Below are 18530 nucleotides of genomic sequence, written 5' to 3' on the forward strand. Positions count from 1 at the left end.
GTCCCCGACTATAGGAAACACAACAAAGAGCATAGTGGAATTCGATCTGCTAGTAACTCGTCTGATGGTGATTGCTAGTTACTCATCTGCCTTGGAGAAAGTTCAACACCGGGAGATAAAAATTATCCCAGAAGTAAAGAAGTAAGTTCCCATACTAGAAAGGGGTGAGAGGAACAGGACTAAAAACACCAGTCCTGTTGCTCCAGTCTCCGTGGTGCAGTGGTAAGACACTCGGCTGGCATTCCGCGAGCGCTTTATCATGGGTTCGTATCCTGGCCGGGGAGGATTTACTGGGCGCAAATCCTTAACTGTAGCCTCTGTTTAACGCAACAGTAAAATGTGTACTTGGTTGTAACAACGATTCATCGTGGCGGGGATCGTATTCCAGGGACCTGCCCGAAACGCTACGCGTACTAGTGGCTGTACAAGAATGTAACAACTCTTAAAAAAAAAAAAAACTACAAACCAGGCATGACAGGGCGGATCTCATTGAAGCTTTTAAAATACTGAACAATTTGAAGAATGTTGATCCAAACAATTTCTTCAGGTCAGATGTAACACAAACAAGGAGCAACGGTTCCAAGCTCAACGACCCACAATGTAGGACTGAGAACAGAAGATGCTCTTTCACCCACAGCGTTATAAACCTATGGAACCGCCTACCTGCCGAAGCCGTGAATGTCAAAAGGCATTGTTGAAATTAAAAACCCGACTCGATAATATCATCAATACAAATGGGGGGGGAAGGGGAGTGGGACGTTTGACAACCCGTTGGCTTTCTGTCCTCAACGAAAACACAAGAGAGATAGTGGCCTTCATGTATATTCATCTGATGCTGTTAGTTACTCAGCTGATGATAGCTAAATTGTTAGTTACTCATCTGATGACGGTTGATTAAATAATAGTTAGTTAGGTATCATATGCGATATTTATACAAGAAATATGAAATAACATGATGCTTTGTGCAATATAAGTACGAAAAACTGTGCAATAGAAGTTTATGTTAGTGACTCCTTCAGGAGGAAAACTGCTGGTTTTCTACTAAGAAAAACTGTTGTACCGTGTTCTTTGATTGTCTCAACAGGGGTATATTAACAGAACGTTCAAGGGAGGGGGGGTATAAATAGCCTAAGTTATTTTTTTTTGAGATATATACAAGAGTTGTTACATTCTTGTACAGCCACTAGTACGCGTAGCGTTTCGGGCAGGTCCCTGGAATACGATCCCCTGCCGCGAAGAATCGTTTTTTCATCCAAGTACACATTTTACTGTTGCGTTAAACAGAGGCTACAGTTAAGGAATTGCGCCCAGTAAATCCTCCCCGGCCAGGATACGAACCCATGACATAGCGCTCGTGGAACGCCAGGCGAGTGTCTTACCACTACACCACGGAGACGTGCTCTCCTCACTTCTTGGGGTCAATGGGGTCCATTGACCCCAAGGTGTTCCAACTGGTGGTCCATTGACCCCAAGGTGTTCTAACTGGTGGTCCATTGACCCCAAGGTGTTCTAACTGGTGGTCCATTGACCCCAAAGCGGGTCGTGGGACTAAGAACTCCGGGACGTCCAAAAATCGCGGTGAAGCAATCATTTTTCTCCCCAGTTCCTTTAAAAGTTTTAAAATTGTGTGTGTTTATGTCCATTATCTCAAGAGGGGGATCCATAGCTTTCAACAAATCGTCAAGAGGTTCCGTGACCCAGAAAAAGGTTAAACGCCATTGCTGACGCTCAATTCTCCATAGATATTGTAACGAGTCCTCTCGAGTTGCCAGAATGGATAGAATATGGTGTTCTAAAACGTTCGACCTAACCTATTGACCGTATACAGAAAACGTGAGAGATTGTGAGACACAATTGATTTTCGGTAATACTTTATTTGGCCGTGAACGATTTTGACGTCAAAATACAGTGTATTATGTGGGAGTAAGGGATGTGCACATTTCCTAGCGCATGTCTATACATCTTTCACATTTTCATCAGTCTGCGCTTAAAAATTATTCGGGGAATTATATATTAAATTATCTTTGTCTATTTCTTATGATAAGCATATTTAGTGACCGTGGATAACTGTAATTGTAATTTCTTCTGGTGCGTCGTCCAATAATGCAGTTTTAATGATAAAAAAAAATTATTAGACGGTTTCCTGCGAGGCCCAACCGGGTTGTAGTGGATATGTTATCCCACGGGTCACTCCACGCAACAGTCTGTTGGACCAAGTTGTCACACGTCAAGAGTCGGGCTTGTGGAGTACATGTCCCAGAACCCTCTTCGGGTACAGTGTGATTTACGCTCTCATTCGTACTTACAATAAAGGTCAGTGTACAGTGTGTGCACCGACGCAAGCCTCTGATATTAACTTCAGGTTGACGTAGAAGGTGGTGTTCTGGGACCAGAATCACGAAGCAGTTACGCAAGCACTTACGAACGTGTACATCTTTTCTCACTCTTTGGCGGCTTTGTTTACAATTATTAAATAGTTAATGAGCTCCGAAGCACCAGGAGGCTGTTTATAACAATAACGACAGTTTATTGGCAAGTTTTCATGCTTGTAAACTGTTTAATAAATGTAACCAAAGCCGTCAAAGATTGAGGAAAGATGTACACGTTCCTAAATACTTGCGTAACTGCTTCGTGAATCTGGCCCCTGCACTAACCTAGGATGCACCAGCCAGTCCCTTATGCCAGACCCTATCAATATATAAACCCAAGCAGCCTATGTAACCTAACCGAGCCATGTGTAGAAAATGTGCATTTTAGTGAGCCGCTGCTTTTCATATTACTATATAATTTGTACGCTTGGGATCACAACGACATATGGAGACATTAGTTGCAAAGACAGTTTGTAAAAAACAATTCGTCACTCCAACGCGCGGTCAACTGAGATAGTAGATCTGATGTGCTTCTATTGTATGTTAAACCAAATTGCCTCACCATTAATAGTTTACATAAAGGTGCTTTTTCTGGTCTCTCAACAAGGATTGTTCTAGATATTTTCCTAACGACTGTACGAGAACAATGCTATTGGTACTATAGTTATGTATCGATATCTTTTTGCATTTGGGTAGCTACACCTGCACAGTGTTGACATTCCCTGGAGCACCGTGCAAGGGTTCAAGTACGTTTATTGAGGGAATGAAATACATCTCAAAGGGATAGAGAAGCTTAGGCTATTTCTACCCTCCAGGGGAGGGTGACGGGGCGCACGGACTTGGGCCAAATCATACTATAATGTTATCAATCACTGTGGTCTGACCTGCCCGCCCCCAGGGAGGTGAACACTGCCAGGGCGCCATTGTTCAACTGATAATGGCCTGCAACCATAAATATATCAATGAAGTAGCCTACACCAACACCTACATCAACGAGTATGACAGTAGCCTACACCAACAACTTCATCAACGAGTATGACAGTAGCCTACATCAACACCTACATCAACGAGTATGACAGTAGCCTACACCAACACCTACATCAACGAGTATGACAGTAGCCTACACCAACAACTTCATCAACGAGTATGACAGTAGCCTACACCAACAACTTCATCAACGAGTATGACAGTAGCTTACACCAACACCTACATCAACGAGTATGACAGTAGCCTACACCAACACCTACATCAACGAGTATGACAGTAGCCTACACCAACAACTTCATCAACGAGTATGACAGTAGCCTACACCAACAACTTCATCAACGAGTATGACAGTAGCCTACACCAACACCTACATCAACGAGTATGACAGTAGCCTACACCAACATCTTCATCAACGAGTATGACAGTAGCCTACACCAACAACTTCATCAACGAGTATGACAGTAGCCTACACCAACACCTACATCAACGAGTATGACAGTAGCCTACACCAACAACTTCATCAACGAGTATGACAGTAGCCTACACCAACAACTTCATCAACAAGTATGACAGTAACCTACACCAACACCTACATCAACGAGTATGACAGTAGCCTACACCAACACCTACATCAACGTGTATGACAGTAGCCTACATCAACGAGTATGATAGTAGCTTACATCAACGAATATAACAATAGCCTACATCAACAAGTATGACAGTAACCTGCAACAACGAGTATGACAGTAGCCTACACCAACACCTACATCAACGAGTATGACAGTAGCCTACATCAACGAGTATGACAGTAGCCTACATCAACGAGTATGATAGTAGCTTACATCAACGAATATAACAATAGCCTACATCAACAAGTATGACAGTAGCCTACATCAACGAATATAACAGTAGCCTACACCAACAACTCCATCAACAAGTATGACAGTAGCCTACATCAACAAGTATGACAGTAGCCTACATCAACGAGTAAATTAGTAGCCCACACCAACAAATATATTAACGACCATAGTTGTAGCCTATACAAATAAATACATCAACCACTATGCTAGTGGCCTGCACCATTAAACACATCGAGTATGATAGCAACTTACTCTAACGAATGCATCAACAACAGTAGCCTACAACGAAGAGACACTACACAAACCCAGACAGCTAATTCATTCTTGCCGCAAGGCGCACTGGGCTCTTATTCGATATATTCTATTCTATATACTTATCCGACTACATCATTTTTGCACCCAACAAATGTCCAACAAATTCTATGTATTCTATATACTTGTCCGACTACTTCATTTTTCCTCCCAACAAATGTGTTACAAATGTTCGTTGTAACTCAACATATGTGTTACAAATGTTCGTTGTAACTCAACAAATGTGTTACAAACGTTCGTTGTTGCTCTCAACACATGTGTTGTAAGTATTGCTTCAGACTTTACACTCTCACCGAAAGATTTCATCATAGCAATATTTTTTAATCAAGAGATTAGGCTTTATTGTTTCCTGCTCTCAAACTGAAGTTAATGTTGCTCTGGCTTAATAGTTATTTAACTGAACAGTAATTGTGGAAACGAAGACATGTGTATTGGTCTGAGTGTTATGGTGACAGTATGATACATGGCTTGGCACTGAGATACCTGATGACGATGTTATAAATGGCTTAGCACTGTTATAGATGACTTGACACTGTTAGAGATGGCGTGACACTGTTGGAGATGGCTTGGCACTGTTATAGATGACTTCGCATTGTTATAGGTGGCTGTTATAGTTACAGGTAGCTGTTATAAATAGCTTGGTACTGTCACGATTGGCTTGGCATTGTTGTAAATGCCTTGACACTGTGATAGATGGCTTGTCACTGTGATAGTTGGCTTGACACTGTAATAGCCATTTATCAGCTGACTTGGCACTGTGATATATGCATTGGCATTGTGATAAATGGCTGACACTGTAGTTAAATTGCTTGGAACTGTGATAGATTGCGTTATGTAACTAGCTGTATATATATTTATATAGTAATATTTATTACGTGAAACCCCCCACCACACACACACACACACACACACACATATATATATATATATATATATATATATATATATATATATATATATATATATATATATATATATATATATATATATATATATATATATATATATATATATATATATATATATATATATATATATGTCGTACCTAGTAGCCAGAACGCACTTCTCAGCCTACTATGCAAGGCCCGATTTGCCTAATAAGCCAAGTTTTCATGAATTAATTGTTTTTCGACTACCTAACCTAACCTAACCTAACTTTTTCGGCTTCCTAACCTAACCTAACCTTTAAAGATATGTTAGGTTAGGTAAGGTAGGGTTAGTTAGGTTCGGTCATATATCTACGTTAATTTTAACTCCAATAAAAAAAAATTGACCTCATACATAATGAAATGGGTAGCTTTATCATTTTATAAGAAAAAAATTAGAGAAAATATATTAATTCAGGAAAATTTGGCTTATTAGCCATATCGGGCCTTGCATAGTAGGCTGAGAAGTGCGTTCTGGCTACTAGGTACGACATATATATATATATATATATATATATATATATATATATATATATATATATATATATATATATATGTATATATATATATATATATATATATATATATATATGCGCTGAAATTAATATTTTATTTGTATATTGAAGCACACATACCTAAATAAAAACACATCTATACAAGCACACCCAGATATACATACACACTACTGCAAGTTTAAATTCACACACATATGGAAACGTTCGCATCTTGAAACACACATGTATAGAATATCAGCGAGACGTGTGTACTCATGTTGTAAGTCAATAGAAAACTTCTAATCAGACAAATTATTACCTGACAATACTTAATCTATACCCATAAAAAAAAGTTATCATGGCACGAGGCTTTCCAGCGGTTAGTCGTCCCGGTTAAACTTCCCTACATTTTTGCATGGCATGATACAAGTATAACAATGGGACAAACTGTATTAAAACAAACACAAAAGGGATGTGAGAGCTCTAGTTGATTGAAGATCAAGAGGCTGGAACCTAGGAGCTGGAGCTTAATCCCTTATATAACAAATTGATGAGTACACACACATGAGCAAAAGGAATAACAGAGGATAGGGTTGAAACAGCAAATATTGACTGGCAGAGATAGACACAGGTTTCATCGACCCACGAGCCATAGTGGGTCCAGCGATAGATATAGGCTACAGACAGACAAATAGACAGCGAGAGAAAGATGATTGATAATAGTTATGGCTCTTTAACAACAAGGTTATGTCATTCATAACCTTGAAATATTTCATAAGCCTGGGTTCTAGGAGACTCGAATCACGGACAATACGTGTGTGAGGCAGAGGCTCTATCCACTCAGCTATGAGTAATCTTAATAAGGGAAGACTCCAGAAGCAACTACTGCTGCTATGTTGTAATTTTCAACTTTCCCTGACTACTACTACTACTGAAGCTCAGAGGAATTAGTGATCCACGTCCGCGTCATGTAAATTGCTATCCATGGAAGTGTGGATGAAAATTTAAACAAGGTTATTGGTGCTATCGAGAGGTATTACATGTCTTGGTAGTACAGTGGCTACGTTCTCAACTCACGGTTAAGGTTGTCTGGAGAGTTAGAAATGGTTGGGCACATTTCTTTTCACCTAATGTCTCTGTTCACCTAGCTGTAAATAGGTACTCGGGAGTTAGACAACTGTCTTGGGATTTTATACTGGGGAAGGTCAGTAATTTGACTTTAGAGGTGACCTAAGGCCTCCCTATATACAGGTTTTCTGTATTGACGAAACGAATGAAAGAAGACAAAAAATACTGGTTCAAACTTGCCGCCATAGTGACTAGTGTTATGGCTCAGCCGGCTGACATTATCATTGGCTGCTGACAGTGGCAGGGGCGGAGCCCCACTCACCCGCTCCCCGACGCATTATCGACCATCTTGTCGCCTCTCATTTTATTTCAAGAAACAAAATAGACGTCAAGCTAAAGAAGAACATGCATCACTTTATTACAATATGGGGATGATTAGGGAGCTGAGGTGGTGAAATATAGGAAGGCTGAGATGGTTAGTATGTTGTGAATGATGGCAACGTGATGAGCACGTGTCTGGGAGCGGTGGCTGGTGCGGTGTAAACAGTGATCGCTGGACGGGAGTGAGGGGATGACAGTATAGTGCTGTTCCTGGCTCTCATGTAACCTCTGCCCAGTTGTGGCACTCTCCACCGTAACCTCTGGTGAGTTACAGGAGCTACTGGCGTCCAGGAATATCTCCGGGAGTGCGTCAACATGTAGGTGCTGGGTGTTCTCGAAGGAGTTTGTTGTCTAGACAAATTTCCTTGCAAGAATTCCTACCTACAGTGGGGGGTGTGCTGGCAGCTACCGTTCCCAGAGGCTGTAATACACAATCCCACCTGAAAAAGGAAATGTGACGACATACCTTTCTAGTTGCGACAAATGCGTGTGTTAACCTTGTAGCGAGAGTGCCTTAGGGCGTACTTTGCAGGAGCACAAGTGCCAGGTGAGCGCGGTTCACTAACGGCTCGGGGCTGGCCCTGTCACAGTGCCAAATTGGTCTACAGAGTCCAGCAGGCGCCGGGAGTGCTATGTGACGTGGTTTCTCCCACTGACTGAGTCTTTACTTGAAATTCTCCTACAAGAACACGGCCAGAACTTCAGTGTGCACAGTGGCGGCCGAGTTATATGTGTGGCGTAACCCCTAGTGCGAGTGTAGCTATAATCTGTTGGTATAATTAATGCAAATGGCCATTGATTTATAAAGAGCGATTTTAGCGTGAAATATCAACGCAGTGTGGATTGTTACGGGTGGAATAAGATTATAGTAGCCAGCCACGGTGGAGGCCAAAGGTGAGCCCTCGCGCCCATGTTATTCCCCGGCTATGCCCGCCCACGCCCACCTCAGTGACTCCACGCCCGCTGACGCCCACGTCCTCGTCAGCGACTCTACGCCTATAATGAGAAGTCAGCTGAGCCACGCCCATTCACAGGTAGGTTAGGAGTGCCTTCAATTAACTTTGATTAAGATAATGACCTGCCCGAAACGCTGCGCGTACTAGTGGCTTTACAAGATTGTAAATACTATGCTATGTATTCTCTCAAACCCAATGTACCTTCTTGTATATAAATAAATAAATAAATAATTTCATGTGTACGTTTTCTAGTTATAGGCTACTTTTTTCTCCTGTACTTCAAAACTGCAGAAGAATTCTTAGCCTACTCTTTCCTTGATGGAAATTCCACTTGTGCCTAAAGTTCTTTGAAGTGATCTTGACAGAGGCGAATTTAGTTATTTAGTATATTTTTCATGGTATAATTAAAAATACATGAAAGTGCGTTAAATGCCCGAAGCGCTACGCGTACTAGTGGCTTTATGAATAGTATATACTAGCTCTTATCTAGAAATCCAATATTCTGTTTGTAGCTCATTTTGTATGTATGCACTTTTACTTGAATAAACATTATTATTATTATTATTATAAATATTTGTATTTAAATCATTGAGAAAAACTTACCGCATGCTAATTTGTCTTCATTCTTTTACACTGGTAAAAACTAAAAAAAACTGCCCATAGAAATAAACATACTGTAGTTGTATGAATAAGTATGACAATGTTAACTTAGTTTCTTTTTTTGCATACAATTCATGTAATGAAGAAAGAACTTGAAGATCTAAATACAAAAAAAAATAATGGTCTTTGTTAATGTAGCCTAGGTCTACCGTGCAAGTCTCAAACTGTTTGCTAGTGTGTTTCTGTTCCATCAGGTGTTCCATCAGGTGTTTCTGTTCCATCAAACAGAAACATTTTGTATAGGGAAGGTGTTTTTTTTCCATTAAACAGAAACATTTTGTATTGGGAAGGTGTTTTTGTTCCATTAAACAGATACATTTTGTATTGGGAAGGTGTTTTTGTTCCATTAAACATAAACATTTTGTATAAGGAAGGTGTTTCTGTTCCATCAAACAGAAACATTTTGTATAAGGTGTTTCTGTCCCATCAAACAGAAACATTTTTGTATAAGGTGTTTCTGTTCCATCAAACAGAAACATTTTTGTATAAGGTGTTTCTGTTCCATCAAACAGAAACATTTTGTATGAGGTGTTTCTGTTCCATCAAACAGAAACATTTTGTATATGGAAGGTGTTTCTGTTCCATTAAACAGAAACATTTTGTATAAAGTGTTTCTGTTCCATCAAACAGAAACATTTTGTATATGGAAGGTGTTTCTGTTCCAACAAACAGAAACATTTTGCTAGAAGCTACCTGTTCTTTGTTGAAGAGCGTTTTCCTGTTACTATCCTTCTCAGACCTTTTTTTGTTTATTGTTTAGTTCTTTTTTTTTTAGCTCAGTTAATGAGATCTGAAATCTTCAGTGGGCGTCTCCGGGGTGTCAGTGTCTAATTGTTCACAGCTTCTCTATCTTTTAAGGAATTTCTGACATGTTTATTGTTTATCCCTTGCTTGTCTTCGTCTCACACTGTGTTGGGACGGAGAGAAGGGACACGTACCCTCTTGAAGTGACATTATTATTATTAACATCTTTATTGACAAAATTAATTACAATTTTGCCTAATCTGAGGATTTTGATAAAGTCTTATTAAAGTGAGGATAATGCTGGTATTCACTGTTACGCAGGACAGAGGGTCATACATAAGACAATAGGTCTAAACTGTAGGCGGAAGTAAACATATATCATGGTTACAATCAATGTTTTAATGTATGGATATGTGAAAACAACTTTCTATTGTGCACTGCCACACAAGGGTTCATAAGTGATGCAGCTTAGAAGTAATATAAATAAAAATTTTTCTTCATGTGACAGTGTTATCCCTTCCATGAAGCATCATCCCCCATTTTGCTTTCACTGGGATTTTACTGTCTTATGTAGCTTTACGATAGCTTATGCCGTAAACATAATCACAACTTTCTTAATGAGGTGGTTCATAGATTCACTTTGGTACTTTGTGGCCATTAGCAATTTAGTTGGCATATCTTTATTTTTAACGAGTGGCTGGCTGGTTATGGGTGTTAGGGTGCGTTGTCTTTGGAATGGCTGTGTGATGTATTTCTCGTGCACTTGCTGTGATGTCTTCATTTTCCTTGGAGGCCGAAGGTGACCCTCTCTGCCCAGGCCCACCCCCAGTGACTTCACGCCCCTTGACGCCCACGTCAACGACTCAACACCTGTAATGAGAAGCCAGGTGTGATCACTTGATTGTTTCAAGCGTAGGTTAGACATATGTGAATGAATTTGGGTGTAAATAAATAGGAGCTGCCTCATATGAGCTAATAGGTCTTCCGCTGTTTCATTTTTTTATGTTTTTAACATATTGCTGCGTACAACAGTTTTCTGTGGACGTGCTATGGTGATTGGAGACCTGCTGGATTATATCCAGGTGTTTCTGCCGTGTAGCGGCTCTCGAGAAGTACAGTTTAACAGCTGGGTTCTGTTGCCTTTACAGTTACGTGGAAGCTTGATGTTGCATTGGTGCTAAACTCCACGATAAAATATTTTTGGGATTCATGAATTCCACGACACCTTGCATGCCACAAGTTCCGTGGTCGCCAGCTTGGCCAGATTCCGTAACGGATCGTACCGTACAGTGTTGAGAATGTGAGAGTACCACGCTCAGCGAAATTGTAGATCGCGGCGCGCGAACCGTATCAGTCATGCTATGGGTTAAGGCGTGATGCCGAGCTTAGCGCTGTCTGCTATGTTTAGCAGTGTTTGCTAAGTTCATTCAGCATGGGTTCGCTGCGTTTGGTAAGCTTAGGCGAGAATAATGAGTTTTCCCAATGCGTGTGTGCCACGTTTTCATGTGTAAATGTAGCAGTGTATGTTGAGTCGTATTAACATTGTTTAGGTTTAAGGAATTTGTACTAGCCACAAGAAAATATATATATATATATATATAGATGAAGGTGAAAGTCTAGTAATAAATCGGCTAGAGACATTTCAACATCCAGAAGTGAAGCAGCAATATCATCGCAGATAATTACGCAGTAAATACAATCTAAAAAAAAAAAAAAAAAGATACATTAGCTGACAGCCAGCTTGCTCGCCTTGACCTTTAAGAATACGTTACTGCGTGTCGCTCCGCATCGTGAAATAGAACGGAAACGTTCATTATTGCTCAATGGTCGGTTGTGTTTTCATATAAAAAATAATTATCAAAAGATTTGAAGGTTGAGGCAGAAGCCAGGTTTAGGGGTTGCCATTGGGGGGGGGGGTTCTGGGATTAGGGGAGGGGAGGGGAGGGGAGAGGGGGGGGGGGGAGGAAGGGAAGTAGGCAGGATTGAACGGGTGGGAAATACTGTTGCCTAGTGCTGGTGACTTCCCAAGGGAGGGAGGTTATGGTGGGGAGACAATCAGTGTGGCGCGTGGTCCTATTGCTACTTCCATGTTGCTCCCTCACCCCCCCCCTCCCCCCCCCCCCCCCCCCACACACACACACACACACACACACACACACACACACACACACACACACACACACACACACACACACACACACACACACACACACACACACACAGAGAGAAAGAGAGAAAGACAGAGAGAAAGATCTAGGAGTTGATATCACACCAAACCTGTCTCCTGAAGCCCACATAAAGAGAATAACGTCTGCGGCATATGCGAGGCTGGCTAACATCAGAACGGCGTTCAGGAACCTGTGTAAGGAATCATTCAGAATCTTGTACACCACATATGTAAGACCAATCCTGGAGTATGCGGCCCCAGCATGGAGCCCGTACCTTGTCAAGCACAAGACGAAGCTGGAAAAAGTCCAAAGGTATGCTACTAGACTAGTCCCAGAACTAAGAGGCATGAGTTATGAGGAAAGGCTGCGGGAAATGCACCTCACGACACTGGAAGACAGAAGAGTAAGGGGGGACATGATCACAACCTACAAAATCCTCAGGGGAATCGACCGGGTAAACAAGGATGAACTTTTCAACACTGGTGGGACGCGAACAAGGGGACACAGGTGGAAGCTGAGTACCCAAATGAGCCACAGAGACGTTAGAAAGAACTTTTTCAGTGTCAGAGTAGTTAGCAAATGGAATGCATTAGGAAGTGATGTGGTGGAGGCTGACTCCATTCACAGTTTCAAATGTAGATATGATAGAGCCCAATAGGCTCAGGAATCTGTACACCAGTTGATTGACGGTTGAGAGGCGGGACCAAAGAGCCAGAGCTCAACCCCCGCAAGCACAATTAGGTGAGTACAATTAGGTGAGTACACACACACACACACACACACACACACACACACACACACACACACACACACACACACACACACACACACACACACACACACACACACGCGCGCGCGCGCGCGCGGTGGTGGAGGCCAAGACCGTCAGTAGTTTCAAAGCGTTATATGACAAAGAGTGCTGGGAAGACGGGACACCACGAGCGTAGCTCTCATCCTGTAACTACACTTAGGTAATTACACTCTCTCTCTCACTCTCTCTCTCTCTCTCTCTCTCTCTCTCTCTCTCTCTCTCTCTCTCTCTCTCTCTCTCTCTCTCTCTCTCTCTCTCTCTCTCTCTCTCTCTCTCTCTCCAGTCGCTCAGTTACAAGTGGAGTATTAAATGACGTTATTTATGAACATACATCACTGGTAGGGTGGGAGTAGGTACCACTCACACCACTGCTAGCGTGAGATTTGGTACCACTACATCACTGCTAGTGTGAGAACAGGTACCACTACATCACTGCTAGCGTGAGATTTGGTACCACTACATCACTGCTAGTGTGAGAACAGGTACCACTACATCACTGCTAGTGTGAGAACAGGTACCACTCACATCACTGCTAGGGTGAGAACAGGTACCACTACTTCACTGCTAGTGTGAGAGCAGGTACCACTCACACCACTGCTAGCGTGAGAACAGGTACCACTGCATCACTGCTAGTGTGAGAACAGGTACCACTGCATCACTGCTAGTGTGAGAACAGGTACCACTGCATCACTGCTAGTGTGAGAACAGGTACCACTGCATCACTGCTAGTGTGAGAACAGGTACCACTGCATCACTGCTAGTGTGAGAACAGGTACCACTGCATCACTGCTAGGGTGATGAGAGAGAGAGATCACCTAGAACTCCTCAAGTGTGAGATCCTTGAGGGTGTTTGAGGATGTTGTTGTAGGGGGGGGGGGGTTAGTGCCCGAGGATTCATACTGAAGGTGGCGAGCCAGTGCCAAGTGCCACAGGGCCATGCAGGGTACTCCTCTCTCTCTCTCTCTTTCTCTCTCTCTCTCTCTCTCTCTCTCTCTCTCTCTCTCTCTCTCTCTCTCTCTCTCTCTCTCTCTCTCTCTCTCTCTCTCTCTCTCTCTCTCTCTCTCTCTCTCCTTTCTACGGCCCCCTATAATATATATTATATATTAATACATATTATAATATATATTATAATATAATATATATTATGTATTATAAAAAAATATAATATATATATAATTATATATACATTATATATATTAATATAAAATAATGTATTAATATTATTTTACTAATATATAAAATATATTAATATTTTAAATATATTAAAATATTAATATATATATTTTTTAAATCAAATATATTAAGTTTATATTTATATTAAATATAAATTAATATATAACAATATTAATTTATATTTGAAAACATATAATATATATATAATAGGAATATTATATATTATATATATAGGTTGTATAGGGAGTACATATATAATATATATTATGTATTATAAAATATATAATATATTATTTATATAATTACATATACATATATACAAATATATATATACATATATATACAAATTCCTGACTGCATGTTTGGGGTCGACCGCTGGATGGAATGGACCAGGTCTTAGGACGGGTTGCACAACCATTGGGTCTGGGCCAGTAACTATATGGATGACTTGAGAAAGCCTCGTCCTTGGCTTTACTGGCCGTATAAGCTTTCCAAATTTGTGGTCGTCCAGCAGTATTATACCGGTAAATGATTAACATAACACCAGCCTTGACGGAATAGGCTTGGAATAAATTGACTTAGTAGACTTGGAATAAATTAACTTAATAGGCTTGGAATAATTTAATGGACTTAATAGGCTTGTTAATGTAGGCTATTAATTTGATTTTATTATGCTAATTTAGGCTATCGTATTTATTTATTTATTTATTTATTTATTTATTTATAGAATCTCTGGCAAGTCTTAAAGCTGAGAAAGTAGCCGAGGTTTATATTGGGAATTTAATAATTCATTTTGTTGAGAGACAGGCAGCTTGAGTATATATATATATATATATATATATATATATATATATATATATATATATATATATATATATATATATATAAATATATATATATATTTATATATATATAAATATAAATATATATATATTTATATATATATAAATATATATATATTATATATATATATATATATATATATATATATATATATATATATATATACATACATATATATACATACATACATACATATACATACATACATACATACATACATACATACATACATACATACATACATACATACATACATACATACATACAACAACATACAATAATAGATAGAATTACCCCAGGATAGAATTACTGACCCTCCCCAAGACACAACCCCTCAACAAGTTGATTAACTCCTGAGTATCTATTTACTGCTAGGTGAACTGAGGCATTAGGGGGGTAGGAAACACGCCCAACCATTTCTGTCCCGCCCGGGACTCGAACCCGGAATTCCTGATTATGCGTCGAGAATGAACCCAACTGTTCCACCGGGACCTTAAATGTGATTAAATGTGATTTGATGCAATTATTTAGTTACAAGTTACGTACACAGTAGAGCGTTGACGTTTATAGGCCTAGAGCGTTGACGTTTATAGGCCTAGAGCGTTGACGTTTATAGGCCTAGAGCGTTGACGTTTATAGGCCTATAGCGTTGACGTATATAGGCCTAATGTTAGCGATTGTTGGGTGCCACAATACTAACATGATCATTAACTACACATGTTAACTCTGAGCTTGTTGACCTTTGTATTGTAATATATGTATAGGAGAGGCCGCTATAGGGAGTGTGTCAGAGGATCCTCCCCCCCCCCCCCTCCCTGCCCATGTTGTGGGGGAGGACGCAGTGCGGTGTGGGACAGTGGTTGATGGTGGTAGTGGTGGTTGGTGGTGGTGGTGGTGGTTGGTGGTAGTGGTTGGGGATTGGTGTGGTGGTGATGAGTAAATGTGGATGTTTACACCACTGGGGAACGGTTGCTTGCACAGTTCCTGAAGGATGACCGGATGTTTGCCGGTTATGGCATTTGCTGCCTTAGTTGTTCTGGTGTTAGTTCTTGAGTTGTGTCTACTTCTTGGTGTTAGTGCTTGAGTTGTGTCTACTTCTTAGTGTTAGTGCTTGAGTTGTGTGCCTACTTCTTAGTGTTAGTTCTTGAGTTGTGTCTACTTCTTAGTGTTAGTGCTTGAGTTGTGTGCCTACTTCTTAGTGTTAGTGCTTGAGTTGTGTCTACTTCTTAGTGTTAGTGCTTGAGTTGTGTGCCTACTTCTTAGTGTTAGTTCTTGAGTTGTGCCTACTTCTTAGTGTTAGTTCTTGAGTTGTGTCTACTTCTTGGTGTTAGTTCTTGAGTTGTGTCTACTTCTTAGTGTTTGTTCTTGAGTTGTGTCTACTTCTTAGTGTTAGTTCTTGAGTTGTGTCTACTTCTTGGTGTTAGTTCTTGAGTTGTGTCTACTTCTTGGTGTTAGTTCTTGAGTTGTGTCTACTTCTTAGTGTTAGTTCTTGAGTTGTGTCTACTTCTTGGTGTTAGTTCTTGAGTTGTGTCTACTTCTTGGTGTTAGTTCTTGAGTTGTGTCTACTTCTTAGTGTTAGTTCTTGAGTTGTGTCTACTTCTTAGTGTTAGTGCTTGAGTTGTGGCTACTTCTTGGTGTTAGCTCTTGAGTTGTGTCTACTTCTTAGTGTTCTTCTATTTAAGAAGTGGAAATTTGCCTTCACGTTTTTCTATATTGTGTTTGATGCCTTCTTGCTTCATTTCTTATGCTCATAATCTCGCATTTCTCAGGGCTAAAGTCATCATTTCTCACCATTCTCAGCATAGTAAACATTTCTCAGGCCATCTCTGGAGATTGTCTAGTTCATCTTCGTCCCGGGTTCGATCCCGGGCGCCGGCGAGAAACAATGGGCAGAGTTTCTTTCACCCTATGCCTCTGTTACCTAGCAGTAAAATAGGTACCTGGGTGTTAGTCAGCTGTCACGGGCTGCTTCCTAGGGGTGGAGGCCTGGTCGAGGACCGGGCCGCGGGGACACTAAAGCCCCGAAATCATCTCAAGAAGATCTTCCAATGCATGGCAGTCCTCCTCAGTTCTGATTTGCCTCATTGGCTCGGCATCGTCAGTAAACGTTAATAAGAATGAGCTTGTTTACGCTGTTAAGTTGTTTATGTATAGTTAGGAACAGGATGGGCCCTAATATCGATCCTTGAGGTACTCCAGTCATCACCTCTCTGATAGCACAGAGTAACTTACTTACTCTGTAACTTACTATGACTGTTTGGCTTCATCCTGGAAGGTACTCCCCCCACCCACTTGGGCCTTGTGTCTTCAAGGGCCAGATACAATCCCGGCCGTCGTTCGATCCCCGATGGTGCAAGTGGTTGGGCACTGTTCCTCCACCCTGTTCTCATATCCTGTCCAAGTGCTGTGTAGTCGCACTGGCTTAGCACTTTCTCCTGATAACACTTTACCACTTTAGTACACTTCCCGATAAACCAGCTTGAATTGTTTAATGTGTGTAGGAGTTGCTTGTGAGAGACAAGGTCAAAAACTTTCTGGCAGTCCAGGAAATTGCAGTCTGCCGAGCCCCTCTTTTATTTCATTGTTGTCATCTCGGTATATAACTAATAAGATGGACAAGTTGGATTTGCCCTTACTGAATACATGTTTCTCAGTTATGAAAGCCATTTAGATATATGTCTGCGTTTTTTCCAGTTTATTGTGTGTGTGTGTGTGTGTGTGTGTGTGTGTGTGTGTGTGTGTGTGTGTGTGTACTCACCTATTTGTGCTTGCGGGGATTGAGCTTTGGCTCTTTTGTCCCGCCTCTCAACTGTCAATCAACTGGTGTACAGATTCCTGAGCCTACTGGGCTCAGGGGTAAGGGAGCGTGTGTGTGTGTGTGTGTGTGTGTGTGTGTGTGTGTGTGTGTGTGTGTGTGTGTGTGTGTGTGTGTGTGTGTGTGTGTGTGTGTGTGTGTGTGTGTGTGTTTGTGTGTGTGTGTGTGTGTTTGTGTGTGTGTGTGTGTGTGTGCGCGCGCGTGTGCGTGCGTGCGTGCGTGTGTGTGCAAAATGCAAGCTGTTCCAAGCAACAGGCTCTTAAATCAAGTAATCACAAACTCCAGGTAAGCCTGGATGGTCTCTTGCATGATTCATCCCCCCCCCCACTCCTCTCCTCTTGCCTACCCCATGTTATTGACCCGTCACAGAGGTCATTACCTTTCCCCTCTTACCTTCCCCTCTATGCTTACCTTCCTTACCCAACTACCTTCCCTTACCTCCCTTCCATCTCTCTTTTTCTCTTCCTTACCCCCCTTGCTTCGCCCTATCTTCGACTTTATTCCTTTTGTAATTTTTTCCCCGAGTAAGATCTTGGACCTGAGAGACGTTTCAGCTCTCTACGTCATCCTGAGGCTAATAGGCTGAAGAGTATGTCCACCGGTTGACAGTTGAGAGGCGGGACCAAAGAGTCGAAGCTCAACCCCTGCAAGCATAATTAGGGGATTACAGTCTATTCTAACCTAACCAAACCTAATCTATCCCAACCCAACCCCTTAATCTAACCTAACCTAGCCCAACGTAACTCAACCCAATCTACCCCAACCCAACCCAACCTAACCGGCAGTTCCAAGCTTAAATGACAGTATTAGTAAGTATGCAGGGGACCAGTGTGGGGTCCAGTGTGGGGTCCAGTGTGGGGTCCAGTGTGGGGTCCAGTGGGGTCCTGCTCGGCCCAGAGTACTGCTCAGTACTCACTCCCCCCTTCAGAGCAGGAGAGATTGCTGAAATAGAGGGAATACAGA

The 18530-nt window shown here is 41.3% G+C and overlaps 2 protein-coding genes across 12 annotated transcripts in view; one reads left to right on the top strand and one right to left on the bottom strand.

Moving 5' to 3' along the window:
* The window catches only part of LOC123745879 (zinc finger and BTB domain-containing protein 17), a 583396-nt gene that overhangs the window by 541479 nt on the left and 23387 nt on the right, over window positions 1–18530 (bottom strand). The window lies entirely within an intron of this gene.
* LOC123745872 (rho family-interacting cell polarization regulator 2) overlaps window positions 7551–18530 on the top strand; it is a 287993-nt gene continuing 277013 nt past the window's right edge. For all 11 annotated transcript variants that reach the window (XM_069317523.1, XM_069317522.1, XM_069317524.1 and 8 more), the window contains exon 1: window positions 7551–8431. In XM_069317523.1, coding sequence (XP_069173624.1) covers window positions 8324–8431 — 108 coding nt within the window. In that variant the 5' untranslated portion in view covers window positions 7551–8323. The remainder of the gene's footprint in view (window positions 8432–18530) is intronic.

The sequence above is a fragment of the Procambarus clarkii genome, chromosome 88 (genome assembly GCF_040958095.1).
Source record: "Procambarus clarkii isolate CNS0578487 chromosome 88, FALCON_Pclarkii_2.0, whole genome shotgun sequence".
Taxonomy (NCBI): domain Eukaryota; kingdom Metazoa; phylum Arthropoda; class Malacostraca; order Decapoda; family Cambaridae; genus Procambarus; species Procambarus clarkii.